Here is a 15,955-nt window from a genome sequence, read left to right as displayed (position 1 = left end):
CGCCACGGACCCAACTGTCAGCTACCGCTTGACAAGACGACTTCAGTCGCAGGGCCCATATACGTGGCAATTGGTTGCCCAGGTAAGTTATTTTACGATTTCCCGGCTGAAAAGTCGGGAAAGACAAGGTTCCCGCTGAAAAGCAGGTAGCCTTAAGCACGAGTATTAATTTGGAAGCAAGTTAATTTGTTACTAGCTGTGTAGCCCACAAGAACCCCGCACACCTCGACATAGTTTATTGTTGAGACTGGTATTCGCATATATACATATACAGCTATTTAGAAGACATATATTTACATATTCACAAATATACATATGTACAGCTATGTAGAAGGCATGTTTCTTTACATATATCAGAATCGTTTAAAAGGTAGTCATTTACATATATATATACAAGCGCAGGATCTACAGACTCAAGGTCTGATACTACATACCTATGCTAAAATTACCAAACTGGAAACAAACGGTGAAAACCCATGCGCACTAGTATAGTGCTGAGCCAAGCAACATCATCGGGGCGAACCTGGATTCGAACCAATGATCATAGCTTTCTGGTCTGTCTAAGGGATGCAACTCTGCACATCAAAATGCAGCGCCTTAGACTACAGAGCCAAGCCTCCTAGAATCAATAAAGACTTAATTTCTGAGTTATTTATGTTTGCTCTGAATGCAATGCTTAAATGATCTTTAACATTTTTCTCCAAATTTTGCATGTCACAGGCAGTTTGTTGAAAAACTCAACATTGATCCTTGGAAATAAGTTTTTTGTCCATGTGTTTGACAGTGCCAACGATTTCTCTGAATTTCAAAGGTATGGAAGGAGGAACAGCCACCAACTGTAACATTGCAAGTTTCATGAAGGTGAATTATGCAGGTAAATTGATCTTCTTTTGTAGGTCAAGGTCACTGTTTTTGAAATTACATTTTAGAAAAGATGTAAACCACAATGATCTCTTTATCATTTCCCCAATGATACCTTAGAACATCTCTTCTGAAACTACAAAGCATGTGAAGATGAATCTCTCCATGAATGATCCAAGCTATACACGGGTCACAGAATTCCAAGCTGACTTTAAACTATTTATATCAGATCTCAATGCTCGCTACACATAGATCTGTGGATGTCCCATAACAGGTCATGTCAAAGCAACATTTTGCAAACTTTTACCGACCACTGAAATAACTAACAAGGAGTTGACATTAGCCAATCAGAAAGCACTTTCTTGAGCTTCACAACACTAGTTTCAAACTGGCGATTTCCATTCCAGACTACGCTTTGAAAAATATTTTGACAAAGTTCTTGATTCAAAATTTGAAAACTGAACGAAGGAAAATTCTGGATGTCTATTAGATAGTATTGCAGTACTTCCCATGGGCTATGGAAAGTTTGTTTCAAATGTTTATCCCATTAAGCAATAAATAAATTATTATTCTGACGAAATCAGGCGTACAGCCAGTATCTGTCATAAGGGTTGTTCTGAAATGACCCGTAATGGGATGCCCTCAGATCTTTGTTTAGGGGTAGTGAGCACCAAGATCTGATTTTAATGAGATTGTCTTTAAACATGTCAATCATATTGAAATTATCATTTATGGCCATTATTCATCATGCTCGGACATTTCTGCAGGTTTCATTAAGACATTTTATATGCAGCAAGTGTGTGGTATGTTGTATACATATAATACATAGTTTTCAACATCGATTAATTCATGGGACCAGGGTGCATCATGGTTTCGTCTTGTGCAACTTGCGTTTCATGTCAACATGCACCTGGTGCAAGTTAAAACAAGTTCCTTAAATCGAGCCCTGACTCTATTTTTTCAAATTTGGGTTGTTAAAGAAAAGATACACATCAAGGAAGCTTCATAGACAGTGAAAAGACCTCAAACTACCTGGTGTCCAATCCCTTTTAACGCTATTTCAGATGAATAAGATTGCAGAACACACTCCCATTCATTTTGCAATACGAATAATGATTAGTGAATAAATATTTGTTTTTCAGCAGCTGAATGTTCACTTCTTCAACATCTTATTGGTAAGTGCTATTAGTGTATCTACCAATCTCAAAATAATAAAATCGTTTGCTCCTATTCATATCGGATTTCTGTATCTCGAGAACGAACTAAAATAGCCAGTTCCAAATGAAGATAATTAAAGCTGCACCATTATATTTTTGTTTCCGTGTGCTACAGCATCTTAACCCAAAAGGGAGTGCCATGGAAGGAATGATTTTTTTGTGTGTGTCTCATCTCGTTTGTACAAATCGAAATTGAGGTGGTGAAGAAATAATGGCAATAGGGTTGGACGGGTAACTCGGGTACTCGGGTCGGGTGGGTACTGAGTAGGACCCGGGTATCCACAGGACTACCTGGACACATGGTTAGTCATGTAATATATTGTTTAATGATTAAAAATATAAAGAACTCTATGATTACAGTACAACTCACTGATGTTCGCATTTCTTTCTGACTAAGCACCATTGCTTCTGACCATTATAGGTTTGATTAAAAATAACACTTCAGTCAACTTCAGTGTATGCATGACCAGATCATATTATACATATATTTAAATACATTTTACAAGGACTACGCTTGAACTATTTCCAATCAGACATTTGTTACCAAACTCTTGAGACCTGTAACGGGTACCCGGGTACGGTCGGGTAATAGCGGGGTGGGTACCTGGGTAGTAAATTTTTTACTTGTCCCAGCCCTAAAAGGCAGATTAATATAGAAAGCTGACATAGGTCATTGAGATTGGGTGGTCGAAATTTGCTAGGGCTTACCTGAAGTGATCTCCTAGGTGGTGAAGAGGTCTGGTGGAGAAGGAAATCTGAATGTAGTGAGATTCTGTATATATACTTTTGAATGTATGGAAACCATATTACAGGGTTACAAATTAATTTATTAATATTTTCACATGCATGCAACAATGATCAGCTACAGAGTTGCACTCTAGCTAATGCTAAAAGTGTTTGTCCACCAGGAAATGTCACTGGACCTTCCTGAATCTTGCTAGTCTTAGACTAGTAGATGTTAATTTCATACCCTGTTGTCATTGTTATCAGGAACATTATTTCATCATCTCCATATATGGCAATGATATGGCTTAGAAAATATACACCATAGGGTCATGGATTGGGTAAAGAGAATTGCATTGAGCATTATAGTTGCTGCTTTAGTTATTTTACGCCAACTGAAGCTGTTCCATGTTTCATTGTTTGCATGGAAGTGGCCTGTAGTAATACGATGCTATGTCAATGCATTGTCACAAATATGTGAAGGGGATGTCATCCACGGTTATGATGTCACAGTTGGATTGACTGAGCTGATGAACATTAGTGTCTGTGACTGTGAAATTTCATGACCAAGCAAAAACTGTCCTTTACAGCCTGCTACCGACACAACTCACATGGCAAACATTAACATTTTCAACTTATCCTTAATTACTCTTTAATGCATTTTCTGCTTCCTTTTGACAGAAAAACGTGCCCTCGGTAGGTCCAGCTGAAGAAGTTGTTGTAACCGGTTGTGAGGCAGACCCCATCGCAACGCCTATGTGACCAAGGAAGTGATGACGTCACACATCTTCACATTACTGCTTGTCACCAGACCGACAAGTTGTGTCCAGTAAATTTGTCCAGCTAATCTGTTTATCCTGTTTACTTGTTCATTATTTATGAAACATATGTGAAATTTCTCCTGGTTGGTTAACCTCCATAAAACTTGGTTCAAAACATTGGATTATTATCTCCTATATTTGGGTTCATTTGGGTATTGCAACTTCTGCTTAATTGCAGATTTATGCTTGCCTACTGCATCCTTTGTCGTGGTATGAAGTCACTTAAGGACCCTCACGCATAGTGTCTTGGTTATGCTGGCCTCTGCTCTAAGGGACATAAGTGTCACTTTTGTTCTCCCTTTCCCCGCCAAGCTTTTCAAAGTATCTTCAATTATACATTGCAAAGCAGACCTTACGACACACGATGAGGATCTCAGACTCTCAGGAATCCATTCTACTGGAGACTCCGGAGACCCCTGATGGTATGTCCCAGCCGTCTACTCCACCTCCTCTGTGCACTGTATTACCCTTGCCTCCATCAACGCGGATTTTGAATTCAATTGCAGACTCCTTTCCCAGCCCTGGTCTGTGACTTCCCTCTTCAATGGCCATATTGGACACGCATTCCTTGGTCTTGGAAGACCCATACGTCACAGACATCTTGCCCTACGGATATCTCCTCTCCCTGTCATCAGAACCCCCTCTGACTACCGCTCCCCAGTTTACCCCAGAAAGCAACATCTGGTGGCTAAAATCTACATTCTGTTGACCGAGAAAGCTATAGAGATTGTGAGCGCCCCAGCCATAACACTAGGCTTTTACTCGCCAATCTTCCTTGTCCCCAAGGACTTGGACAAAATGAGGATGATACACAAAATCTCCATCTTCAACGAGCTATACCTAGAGCGTCCTCCATACTTCTGAATAACAACCTTGAAACTGCTCAGGACCAGTATCAAAGCCAGCGATTCCCTGATGGCTGTTGTCTGATGTGCAGCACGCATGGCACATAAACAACCTGGAGTTGGAGGGGCTCATCTTAGTGATGTCACACTGGAAGGATCGCCACCACAACACCCAGCTCGCTACCTCAACTGACAATATCACAGTGGTTTGGTGTCTGGGCAACCAGGGGACAGATCACTCTCTCCTACAGTCTCATATGTCAGCGGCTCGGTCATCCAAACATCAACCATTTTGCCACCAGCCAGAACTTCCAGATCCGGACATATGTTTCTCCGGTTCTGGTTCCACAGTCATGTTCAGCATCCTTAGGGAAGGACTAAGTGTGTTCGCTTTTCCACCACCTGTACTTCTTTCCAAGTCGATGTAGAAGATCAGGACAACCAAGAGCCTCGCTCTGATTTTGATCACGCCTTAGTGGCCGGCATATCACACACACCATCCGCCTCGGGTCTTTATGATAATAAATAGTGCTCTGTTGAATCCTTTTGCAAGGAAAAACATCAAGACCCCACTGCAACGTCCCCACAATTCTAGGCCCAATATTTTGTTATCCGTACTATACCTTAAGGGCAGCACCATCACTACCTACCTGGTAGCCAATAACTCGGTGTTGGCAGTTCCAGGGCTTTGAAAAATGACCAAGATTTCGGAACTGCAATCCCTCCTGCACTCCTTCCACACCATCCTCCCAGACACCACAATCCTCATGAGATCCGGGCAGTCACCTAGTCGATGGCTCGCTACAGTAATTGGTGCATCAGATCTATCCTGGAAGGATGCTTTTTGAGATCCAACATGGACTTTGCAAGCCACTACCTGGGCCTTTGAAGACGTCGAAGGTGTACACAGTTTTGGCCCTCTGGTTGTCACCCAGCAGGTCACCAATCCCAGATGCAAATTTTCCAGCTGTCTGAGCGGACTTGCGCAATGTTCACACGCTCAATAGGAGGGTCTTTATACGGCCAGCATTGGCCTGGTAAGTCAGTTTTTAGACTCTGGCGCACACTATTTCCGATTACTGCATTTAACCTGGACATCCTCATGCTCTAATTCTTTCCATGGACATTTTCCAAGTGATGTACTGAGGACCACATCTGAAGGTGTGCCCACCCCCGTACTCTCCAATTCAGATGCATTAAGGAGTAATGCAGGATATGTTAAAACATTTAGTAAAATCTAAATATGTATAATTGTATACTAGCCACATAAAGAAACTGTGCACGGAGAAAATATATTCTGGATTGAAATACAACACAGCAAGAACAAAATGATGCAGACGCTGTAGCAGCTGAATGATCGGACCATTAGAAAATGTCAACGGGACCTGAACAACATCTGTTACGATGACGTCAGAAGATCAAAATGGAGTAGGGGGTCAAACAACAAAGTCACAAAGTCAAAAACGGGTATGACCACCCTGTGCGTGAATCACAGCAGTGTATCGGCGACGCATGGAGCCCACCAAATGGGCATGGAAGGCCTGGGGAATGGCCTGCCATATCCTCCTCAAATCCTGTGCCAAGTCACGGACGTTATCTGGAGGATGTGGAAGAGGACGCAGACGGCGCTCCATTTCATCCCACACATGCTCTATTGGGGAGAGATCTGGAGAATTTGCAGGCCATGGCAGTAACATGACATTGTTATGGTGAAAGAAATCCATTGCGACCCTAGCCGTGTGAGGACGAGCGTTGTCCTGTTGAAATGTCAATCCCGGGCCATGACGTTGCAGGAAAGGAATGACCACAGGCCTCAGAATCTGATCTCTGTAGCCAACACCGGTGAGATTGCCCTGAATAACCACCAAAGGGGTTCGGTGCCGTGCTGTTATCCCACCCCAAATCATCACAGAGCCACCTCCAAAACGATTCCTCTCCACAATACAGTTGCGTGCATAACGTTCTCCCAAACGCCGGTAGACACGTTGGCGCCCGTCACTGTGGGAAATTTTGGACCTTGATTCATCTGTAAAGACAACATTTCTCCACCATATTCGAGTTTGGCGAACATGATTTCGACACCATCCTAGACGGTTGACTCGATGACGGTGTGTCAGGATGGGACGTATGGCAGGGCGTCGTAAACGATTCCTGACAGTGTTGAGATGGATACGGTGCCATCCAGGAATTGTCTGGGACATCGTTACTGCCGTTTGGAACCTGTGTCGGAGATGTGTAACTCGAAACCATCTGTCCTGTCTTGGCGTCGTTACTTGGGGACGTCCTGAACGTGGGTGGTCGGCAACGTCATTTGTGTTCTGATAACGCCTCACCAATGCCGATATCGTGTTACGATGGCATTGGAAATGTGTTGCCACCTGTTGTTGCCTCATTCCCGCTCGGATCATTCCAATGACTTCATGACGCTGTGCAGCTGTCAATCTTGGCATGATTTGCTTGTGATATGCTTGTGTCTGCGCCTGAGAAGTTTTCAATTTTTGAATGACCACAGATCATGCTTTCCAAAGTGACAGGGAATTTTGAGTTGCACATGCTGTGTACAGCTGCACAGGATGCACGTGCAGTAACACATTGCACGTCCATAGGCCCCCATCAATGACGTCATATCGCATGGCACGTGCATGAGCGTTTGAATGTCTCCAATAATTGCTGTGTTCAAACCTATATTTCATATGTGGACGGTGTGCCCTTATATCTATATTTTCTCTGTGCACAGTTTCTTTATGTGGCTAGTATATATTTATCCTGCATTACGACGTCTAAGGGGGCCACCAGTTGCAGAGCTGCCTCCCCATGTTGTCTTCAGATGTTACGTTCAAGCAGTAGGTCCTTTGTGATGGGGTCTGCCTCACAACTGGTTGGAACAACTTCTTCTTCAGCTGGACCTCACACAGCTTTTCTGTCAACAGAAAGTAGTAAATGCATTTAGGAGTAATGCAGGCTAAGTATACAATATTTGATATCTAGCAATCTAGAAACATTACACATTTTGAATTATAATTCATGGATACCTGACTTGAGTTTGTTCTTTCAGTGGAGACCAGCCTGAAGATCAGATCAAGAGATTCCACAAAACATGTTCCAACCTACACGGAGAGGGCTGCCTACAGACATCTGAAGGCGTGTGGCAGTGTCATCATCAGGGGGAGGTCAGGGTCAGGGAAGTCACATCTGGGGTATACCTTGTTAGAAAGGATTGCAAAATCATGTTCAAGGATACCGGTGAAGGTATCGTTACCAAATGAGTGGAATTACATACACAAATCAAGTACTTCTGATGCTAAAAAGTTTGTTGTTCTGGTTGATGACATTTTTGGGAGAACTAATTTGATCCAATCAAGTCTTGAAGAGTGGAGGAAAAAGTTTGATGTTGTGTGGCCACTTGTGGAGTCTGGACAGATATGGTTAGTGATTACGTCACGGCCAGAAATCATTACTCAAGGTGAACCAGAAATATTTGGATATGAAGTAATAAATAGGTCAAAAGAGATCATTCTTGATGAAGGAGTGTATCGTCTCCGGGAGGTAGAAAAACTTAAGTTCCTTGACAAGTTGTGTGGAACATATGTTAGAAAGGAAGACATGAAAGAAATAGCCAATATGGACACTGCTTTAGGATTCCCACAATGCTGTACATTTTTTGCAACAAATGAGGAGGCAAGATCTAAAGGAGTGGAATTTTTCAAGAAACCTTTTGAATTTATCAAATATCTGATTGACTGTGTTAAGGATAATGAGGACTGGCCTGAAGTATATTTTGTATTGCTGTTGGTTTTCATGAATGAAGGACTTCTTTCTATGAAAGAGCTCATGTCATCTGAGCATGAGGGCAAATTCGAAAGGCAGTTTAAAATTATAACGTCCTTTTGTAGATTGAAGAAAACTTGTCCTTCGAAGGCTGACATTAAATGTGTGGCAAAATCTCTTTGTGGGGTGTATCTTTTAGAATCTGCCAGATGTTTCCAATTCTCACACCGATCAATATATGATGTCTTGTTTGTAGCCCTGTGTGAAGATAGTCCTGATGTAGCAATCAGAATGAGCACACCAGTCATGCTGCTTGAATTTGTCCGAACAAGTGCACAGAAACAGGAGAAATGCAAGAAAGGAAATATTGTTTTTCTGGAGGAACAAGATTATCCAATTTTGGCTGATAAACTAAGGAAATATCTGTCAAATGAGAAGGATCGTTACATTGTACTGTTTCACCCAGCTTTACAAGACACAGAGTTTTTACATGTGATATTTCGGGAATGGAACGCAGATGACATATACCAACTGTCCAGGCACAAGGGAGAGAAAGTCGTCAAAAACATTGCTATACCTCTGAATGAAAAACTTTGTATGCCCAAAATTGTAAATATTCTTGAGTATGGCTTGTTTCTTTCCCATGTTATCATGAATCACAGGAAGGATTTTGCTTTAATGATGATCCAGTCACTCTGTGGACATGAATCATATGCAAGCCAGCCTATTTTCAAAGAAGCCTTGCTTTGTGCAGTGTTTACTTGTCAGAATGACTTGGTGAATACCCTCCTTTCAAATGGAGCTAAACCAAACAAGTTGTGTTTTCGAGCACTTTGTAACTCACCAAGAATAGATCCAAATACCTCATCCACTATTACTCATCAGATAGAATGCAATGCAACTGACCTGAAACTGCTGTTAGTTCTTGCAATTAGTTGCTGTAATAAAACAGTGATCCAGGTTTTAGTTAAAAGACTCACTGCTCAAAGTGAAGACCACAAACAGTTTTACAGCCATTGCTTAGAGATGTTGCTAAAAATCAATGGTAATGGATACATTACTGCAATGATGACAAATGCTGGAAGTGATATACTTGAAGTGATGATGCTTCTTGAAGAAGGAGGTGGAAAGCTGGATTCCAAACAAATTAGCCTTGCATCTAGTCAGAAAGACTCGTCTGTGTTAGGGAAACTGTTGCTCAGATCATGTGATGATATACATGTGACTGATGAATTTGGTCGGACACCGTTACATTTGGCTTGCATGTATGGTGGTGCTGATGGTGTTAAATTACTGTTGAAACATGGGGCTGAGTTGACTTTGGACCAAGAAGGGGCAACTCCATTTCATTCTGCATTGAAATCATCTATTGACCAGAAGGAAAAGCTGAAGCTATTGCTAGATAAGAATTCAACTAATGATGACAATTTTATCAACTTGACTGATAACATGAAGTGCACAGCTCTCCATTATGCTGCTCAACTTTCAGATTCAGGTTGTGTGAAAATGTTGGTAGAGGCCCATGCTGACATCAATGTTCTGGATGTCAGCAAACAGTCTTCTCTGTTTTATGCTTCAAAAGCAGGTATTCCAGACTCAGTAGACATTCTTTGTAAGAGCAATGCCATAATAAGCAAAGACATACATGGTTTAGAACCAGTACATTATGCTGCTTATGGCTGTGACCTTGATGTTTTGGAAATATTCATTCAAAATGATTGTAACACATCAGTTTTGGACCACAAAGGGAGGACACTATTACACTATACAGTAACAAATCTCCTCCAAGGGCAAACTGGTATTGAGAGCAGATTGGTGAAAAGGCGATCTGTGAATAGCAACAACATGTTTCAGTGCATACGCGAACTTATTGCGACTGGTCTGAATGTTAACATTGTTGACAAAAATGGTAGATCCTGTGTCCTCGATTCTACAGTATGGCAGGGACTTGATGTTGTCAGATTGTTATGTGAAAATGGAGCAGATATCAACTGGAAAGACAAATCTGACAGGTCGATCATTACAGAGTCTGCCGTGTCAAAATTTGACAGTGCTGAAAAGATTCAGTATCTCATGGGTAGCAATTGTTTTAGAAATATTGATGATGAGAAACAGAATGCTCTATACAGTGCTGTTTTGAAGGAAGATGAGGAAGCATTTGAAGTTTTAGTTGACAATGGCATCACTATTGATCAAAGAAGACATGATGGGGCCACTTTACTACATGATGCAGCAAGGCAGGGACATCAGCACTTGGTTTCTCGACTCATGAAAAGGGGAGCGAGTGTTATAAGCCAAGATGACAATGGGGACACACCACTGCATTTGTATTTAATGAATGATTTCCATGATGATCAGCTGGTAGAAGACATGATTAATTCTGACAAAAGCATTGTGAGAATATCAAATAAAAAGAATCAGAGTTTATTGCATTTAGCGATAGCACTTAACTGTATTAAGTGTATATCTGGAAAGAAAGGACCAGAAGCAAAGGCTGCTTTGAAGCATGGTTCTGAACAAGCCTCTCTTCATCTTGCTCAGGGAACATCACACAGATGTTCAACTACACAAAGGTTAATCCGTCATGGAGTCAGTGTAAATATGCAAGATTACAATGGTAACACAGCATTGTCGCTTGCAGTGATGCATGGATGTAAGACTTGTGTCAACATGCTGTGTGATAATAATGCGGATCCTAAAGTTGTAAATAAGGATGGCTACTCAGCTTTACACATTTCACTGAACTATCCAGGTGTTGCGCATAACCACCAAGTGGCTAAAATCATGTGTGCACAAACAGATATTCAAGATAAAACTGAGAGGAATGAAACATCCCTACACCTGGCAGTCTCTCAGCAGTGCTTTAATTGTGTGACATTCCTTCTTGAAAATGGTTTAATGAGTCATATGAACCATCAAGACAGAGTGGGTGATACAGCTCTACATGTTGCTCTCCGAGATGATACACTACACTCCTATACTCCTTTGGTGGAAGGTACTAGTTATGGACAACATGGAGACCACGGTCATGTAGTATTACAGGCACTGATTGAGAAGGGAGCAGACGCATGTATAAAAAACAAACAAGATAAAACACCTCTCCACTGTGCAGCAAGGCAACATTGTATAGTGTGTGTTAAGCTGTTGTTTCCAATGTCAGATGTGAATGCCCAATGTAGTAATGGTAATACAGCTTTACACTGGAGCTTGTTGTCTCATATAGACCACAGTCATGAAGTAATACAAACACTGGTTGAGAAGGGAGCTGATATAAGGCTAAAGAACAAGGAGGGTGAAACACCTCTCCACTGTGCAGCATGGCAACAGTGTATAGAGTGTGTTAAGCTGTTTCTTCCAGTGTCAGATGTAAATGCCCAGGATAGTGATGGTAATACAGCTTTACACTGTAGCTTGTTGTCTGATAAACCCCACACTCATGAAATAATACAAACACTGGTTGAGAAGGGAGCTGATGTAGGAATCAAGAACAAGAAGGATCAAACACCTCTCCACTGTGCAGCATTGAAACAGTGTATAGAGTGTGTTAAGCTGTTTCTTCCAGTGTCGGATGTAAATGCCCAGGATAGTGATGGTGATACAGCTTTACACATTCTTGTCTTGTCTGATGAAGACCACACTCATGAATTAATACAAACACTGGTTGAGAAGGGAGCTGATGTAGGAATCAAGAACAAGAAGGATCAAACACCTCTCCACTGTGCAGCATTGAAACAGTGTATAGAGTGTGTTAAGCTGTTTCTTCCAGTGTCGGATGTAAATGCCCAGGATAGTGATGGTGATACAGCTTTACACATTCTTGTCTTGTCTGATGAACCCAACACTCATGAATTAATACAAACACTGGTTGAGAAGGGAGCTGATGTAGGAATCAAGAACAAGAAGGATCAAACACCTCTCCACTGTGCAGCAAGGAAACAGTGCATGGAGTGTGTTAAGCTGTTTCTTCCAGTGTCAGATGTAAATGCCCAGGATAGTGATGGTAATACAGCTTTACACTGTAGTTTGTTGTCTGATAAGCCCCACTCTCACGAAATAGTACAAGCACTGATTGAGAAGGGAGCTGATGTAACACTCAGGAACAAGATGGATCAAAAACCTCTCCACTGCACAGCAGTGAAACAGTGTCTAGAGTGTGTTGAACTGTTTCTTCCAGTGTTTGATGTAAATGCCCAGGATAGTGATGGTAATACAGCTTTACTCTTTTGTTTGTTGTCTGATGAAGACCACTGTCATGAAGTAGTACAAGCACTGATTGAGGAGGGAGCTGATGTAGGAATCAAGAACAAGAAGCATCAAACACTTCTCCACTGTGCAGCACGGAAACAGTGTCTGGAGTGTGTTGAACGCTTTCTTCCCGTGTTTGATGCAAATGCCCAGGATAGTGATGGTAATACAGCTTTACACTGTAGTTTGTTGTCTGATAAAGACCACTGTCATGAAGTAGTACAAGCACTGGTTGAGGAGGGAGCTGTTGTTAGAATCAAGAACAAGAAGCATCAAACACTTCTCCACTGTGCAGCAAGGAAACAGTGTTTAGAGTGTGTTGAACTGTTTCTTCCAGTGTTTGATGTAAATGCCAAGGATAGTGATGGTAATACAGCTTTACACTGTAGTTTGTTGTCAGATAAGCCCCACTCTCACGAAATAGTACAAGCACTGGTTGAGAAGGGAGCTGATGTAACACTCAGGAACAAGATGGATCAAAAACCTCTCTACGGTGCAGCAAGGCAACAGTGTCTAGAGTGTGTTGAACGTTTTCTTCCAGTGTTCGATGTAAAAGCTCAGGATAGTGAAGATAATACAGCTTTACTCTATTGTTTGTTTTCTGATGAAGACCACTGTCATGGAGTATTACAAGCACTGGTGGAGAAGGGAGCTGATGTAAGAATGAAGAACATGAAGCATCAAACACTTCTCCACTGTGCAGCAAGGAATCAGTGTCTAGAGTGTGTTGAACGGTTTCTTCCAGTGTCAGATGTAAAAGCCCAGGATAGTGATGGTAACACAGCTTTACACTGTAGTTTGTTGTCTGATAAACCCCACTCTCATGAAGTAATACAAGCACTGGTTGAGGAGGGAGCTGATGTAGGAATCAAGAACAAGAAGCATCAAACACTTCTCCACTGTGCAGCAAGGAAACAGTGTCTAGAGTGTGTTGAACGTTTTCTTCCAGTGTTTGATGTAAATGCCCAGGATAGTGGTGGTAATACAGCTTTACACTGGAGTTTGTTGTCTGATGAAGACCACTGTCATGAAGTAATACAAGCACTGATTGAGAAGGGAGCTGATGTAACACTCAGGAACAAGATGGATCAAACACTTCTTCACTGGGCAGCATGGCAACAGTGTCAAGAGTGTGTTGAACGTTTTCTTCCCGTGTCAGATGTAAACGCCCAGGATAGTGATGATGATACAGCTTTACTCTTTTGTTTGTTGTCTGATGAAGACCACTGTCATGAAGTAGTACAAGCACTGGTTGACATGGTTGAGGAGGGAGCTGATGTAGGAATCAAGAACAAGAAGCATCAAACACCTCTCCACTGTGCAGCAAGGAAACAGTGTATAGAGTGTGTTGAACATTTTCTTTCAGTGTCAGATGTAAATGCCCAGGATAGTGATGGTAATACAGCTTTACACTGTAGTTTGTTGTCTGATGAAGACCACTGTCATGAAGTAGTACAAGCACTGATTGAGGAGGGAGCTGGTGTTAGAATCAAGAACAAGAAGCATCAAACACTTCTCCACTGTGCAGCAAGGAATCAGTGTATAGAGTGTGTTGAACGTTTTCTTCCAGTGTCAGATGTAAATGCCCAGGAGTGTGATGGTAATACAGCTTTACACTGTAGTTTGTTGTCTGATGAAGACCACTGTCATGAAGTAGTACAAGCACTGATTGAGGAGGGAGCTGTTGTTAGAATCAAGAACAAGAAGCATCAAACACTTCTCCACTGTGCAGCAAGGAAACAGTGTATAGAGTGTGTTGAACTGTTTCTTTCAGTGTTTGATGTAAATGCCCAGGATAGTGATGGTGATACAGCTTAACACTGTAGTTTGTTGTCTGATGAAGACCACTGTCATGAAGTAGTACAAGCACTGGTTGAGAAGGGAGCTGATGTAGGAATCAAGATCAAACACTTCTCCACTGTGCAGCAAGGAAACATTGTATGGAGTGTAATAATATGATTACATTATTTCACTTTCTGCTAGATGTACATACAAGATAGACTTTGATGTAGCAGAGAAGCAAAGTTGGCCTTGAGAAACTTGAGTCAAACTTTCTTGTCCTGAAATCAACCGACTTGCCTCCATTTAAGACCCCTTGTGCCTGCAGTCCCATAATCAAGGCTAATACTACCTGAAAACTTAGTGGGAATGATGCTTTAAATACTGATGTTGAATGGACATTTGTTTTTACCCATTACAAATACGTGTATGTTGCACAAACAATGTATAGTGAGTCCATCTTTCATGCAAGGTATAAACATGCTGTGTTTACTGTTTCATCTTGACATTGGAACAAAATGTTTCATTGATGGGTATGACCGACGATGAAAATCCAAATCTGTGATACAAGTAAAAGTCCAGGATATCCTGTCATAATAAAGGGACTCAAAATTGCATCTTGACCACCATGTAGCCTGTCTGGACCACCACACCCGCTGTATGGACCATCATACCCCCTGTCTTTTTGCCACTCATATCCCCCTGTCTAGACCACCCATATCCCCCTGTCTGGATCACCATATCCCCCTGTCTGGAAACCACCCATATCCCAGTCTTGACCACCCATATCCCCCTTTCTGGACCACCTACATTCCAAGCCTGGACCACCCATATCCCCCTGTCTAGACCACCCATATCCTCCTGTCTGGATCACCATATCCCCCTGTCTGGAAACCACCCATATCCCAGTCTTGACCACCTACATTCCTAGCCTGGACCACCCATATCGGCCTACCTTTGGAATACAGTACCACAAACTTTTCAAACACATGATCATACCCTATGACGTAATTTGTAGTATTTTGTTGCCAGTCACACCAGCGAAACAATGCCCTGTGACGTCAGGGGTCATCGGGTGTGCATAAGCTCCCCCCAGTGATCTATCATCTCCACATGAAATGCCATTGAATACGCCAAGCAGTGTGGAGAGTTTTGAATATTTGTTTACTAAATATAGCCTGCGGCGGCGCATTTTATAGCAAGCGCTAGTTTACGAAAGCACTTTCATTTTTTATTTATTTTTTATTTCGTTTTTCTCGTAATTCAAGTGGCTTAAATGGTTATAAATGGGAACTAATATACATAAATTATTTTTTCGGTTCATTAATTTTCATTATTATGCACAAGAACGTAGTTTATTAGGGATATTATATTGGCGCTGAACACATCCAAATATCGCTAGTGTTAGGGTCGGTTACCCCGAACTCTGTCCTTAGCCCTTGGATCCCCTTTACGGTCAATCATCCCTTTACGATCATTAGGGTTAGGTAAATCTACCCGTTTAGTGACTATTATAGATTCTATAGCGGCTCCTAATATTCTTCACACAAAAACGTCGAGTAAAAAGGATGAAATGGTTTTGTGTCGAATACTTTGGCTACTGGAAACTGTCCTGGAACATTCACACAAGCCACTTTCACCGGGTACATTTTTTCAGTACTGATTCAAAAGCGAACTCACCGTTGTGTCGTCACTA

At 41.8% G+C, this 15,955-nt stretch overlaps 1 protein-coding gene across 3 annotated transcripts in view; it reads left to right on the top strand.

The window, feature by feature from the left end:
• The window catches only part of LOC124112131, a 30,241-nt gene extending 14,715 nt beyond the window's left edge, over positions 1-15,526 (top strand). Inside the window, exons 3-6 of one of the 3 annotated variants that reach the window (XM_046472113.2) lie at positions 785-874; positions 2,004-2,036; positions 7,523-12,031; positions 12,236-15,526. In XM_046472113.2, the coding sequence (XP_046328069.2) occupies positions 785-874; positions 2,004-2,036; positions 7,523-12,031; positions 12,236-14,298 (6,695 nt within the window). In that variant the 3' untranslated portion in view covers positions 14,299-15,526. Of the gene's footprint in view, positions 1-784; positions 875-2,003; positions 2,037-7,522; positions 12,049-12,235 lie in introns of all 3 variants that reach the window. The other 2 variants (XM_048383938.1, XM_048383939.1) reach the window with 2 other exon arrangements.
• Positions 15,527-15,955: the final 429 nt, after the last annotated feature.

Source organism: Haliotis rufescens, unplaced genomic scaffold (assembly GCF_023055435.1).
Source record: "Haliotis rufescens isolate VD_foot unplaced genomic scaffold, xgHalRufe1.0.p SCAF_5, whole genome shotgun sequence".
Classification (NCBI taxonomy): Eukaryota; Metazoa; Mollusca; class Gastropoda; order Lepetellida; family Haliotidae; genus Haliotis; species Haliotis rufescens.
Note: the sequence above shows the minus strand (reverse complement) of the source record. Positions and strands in the feature narration are given on the sequence as shown.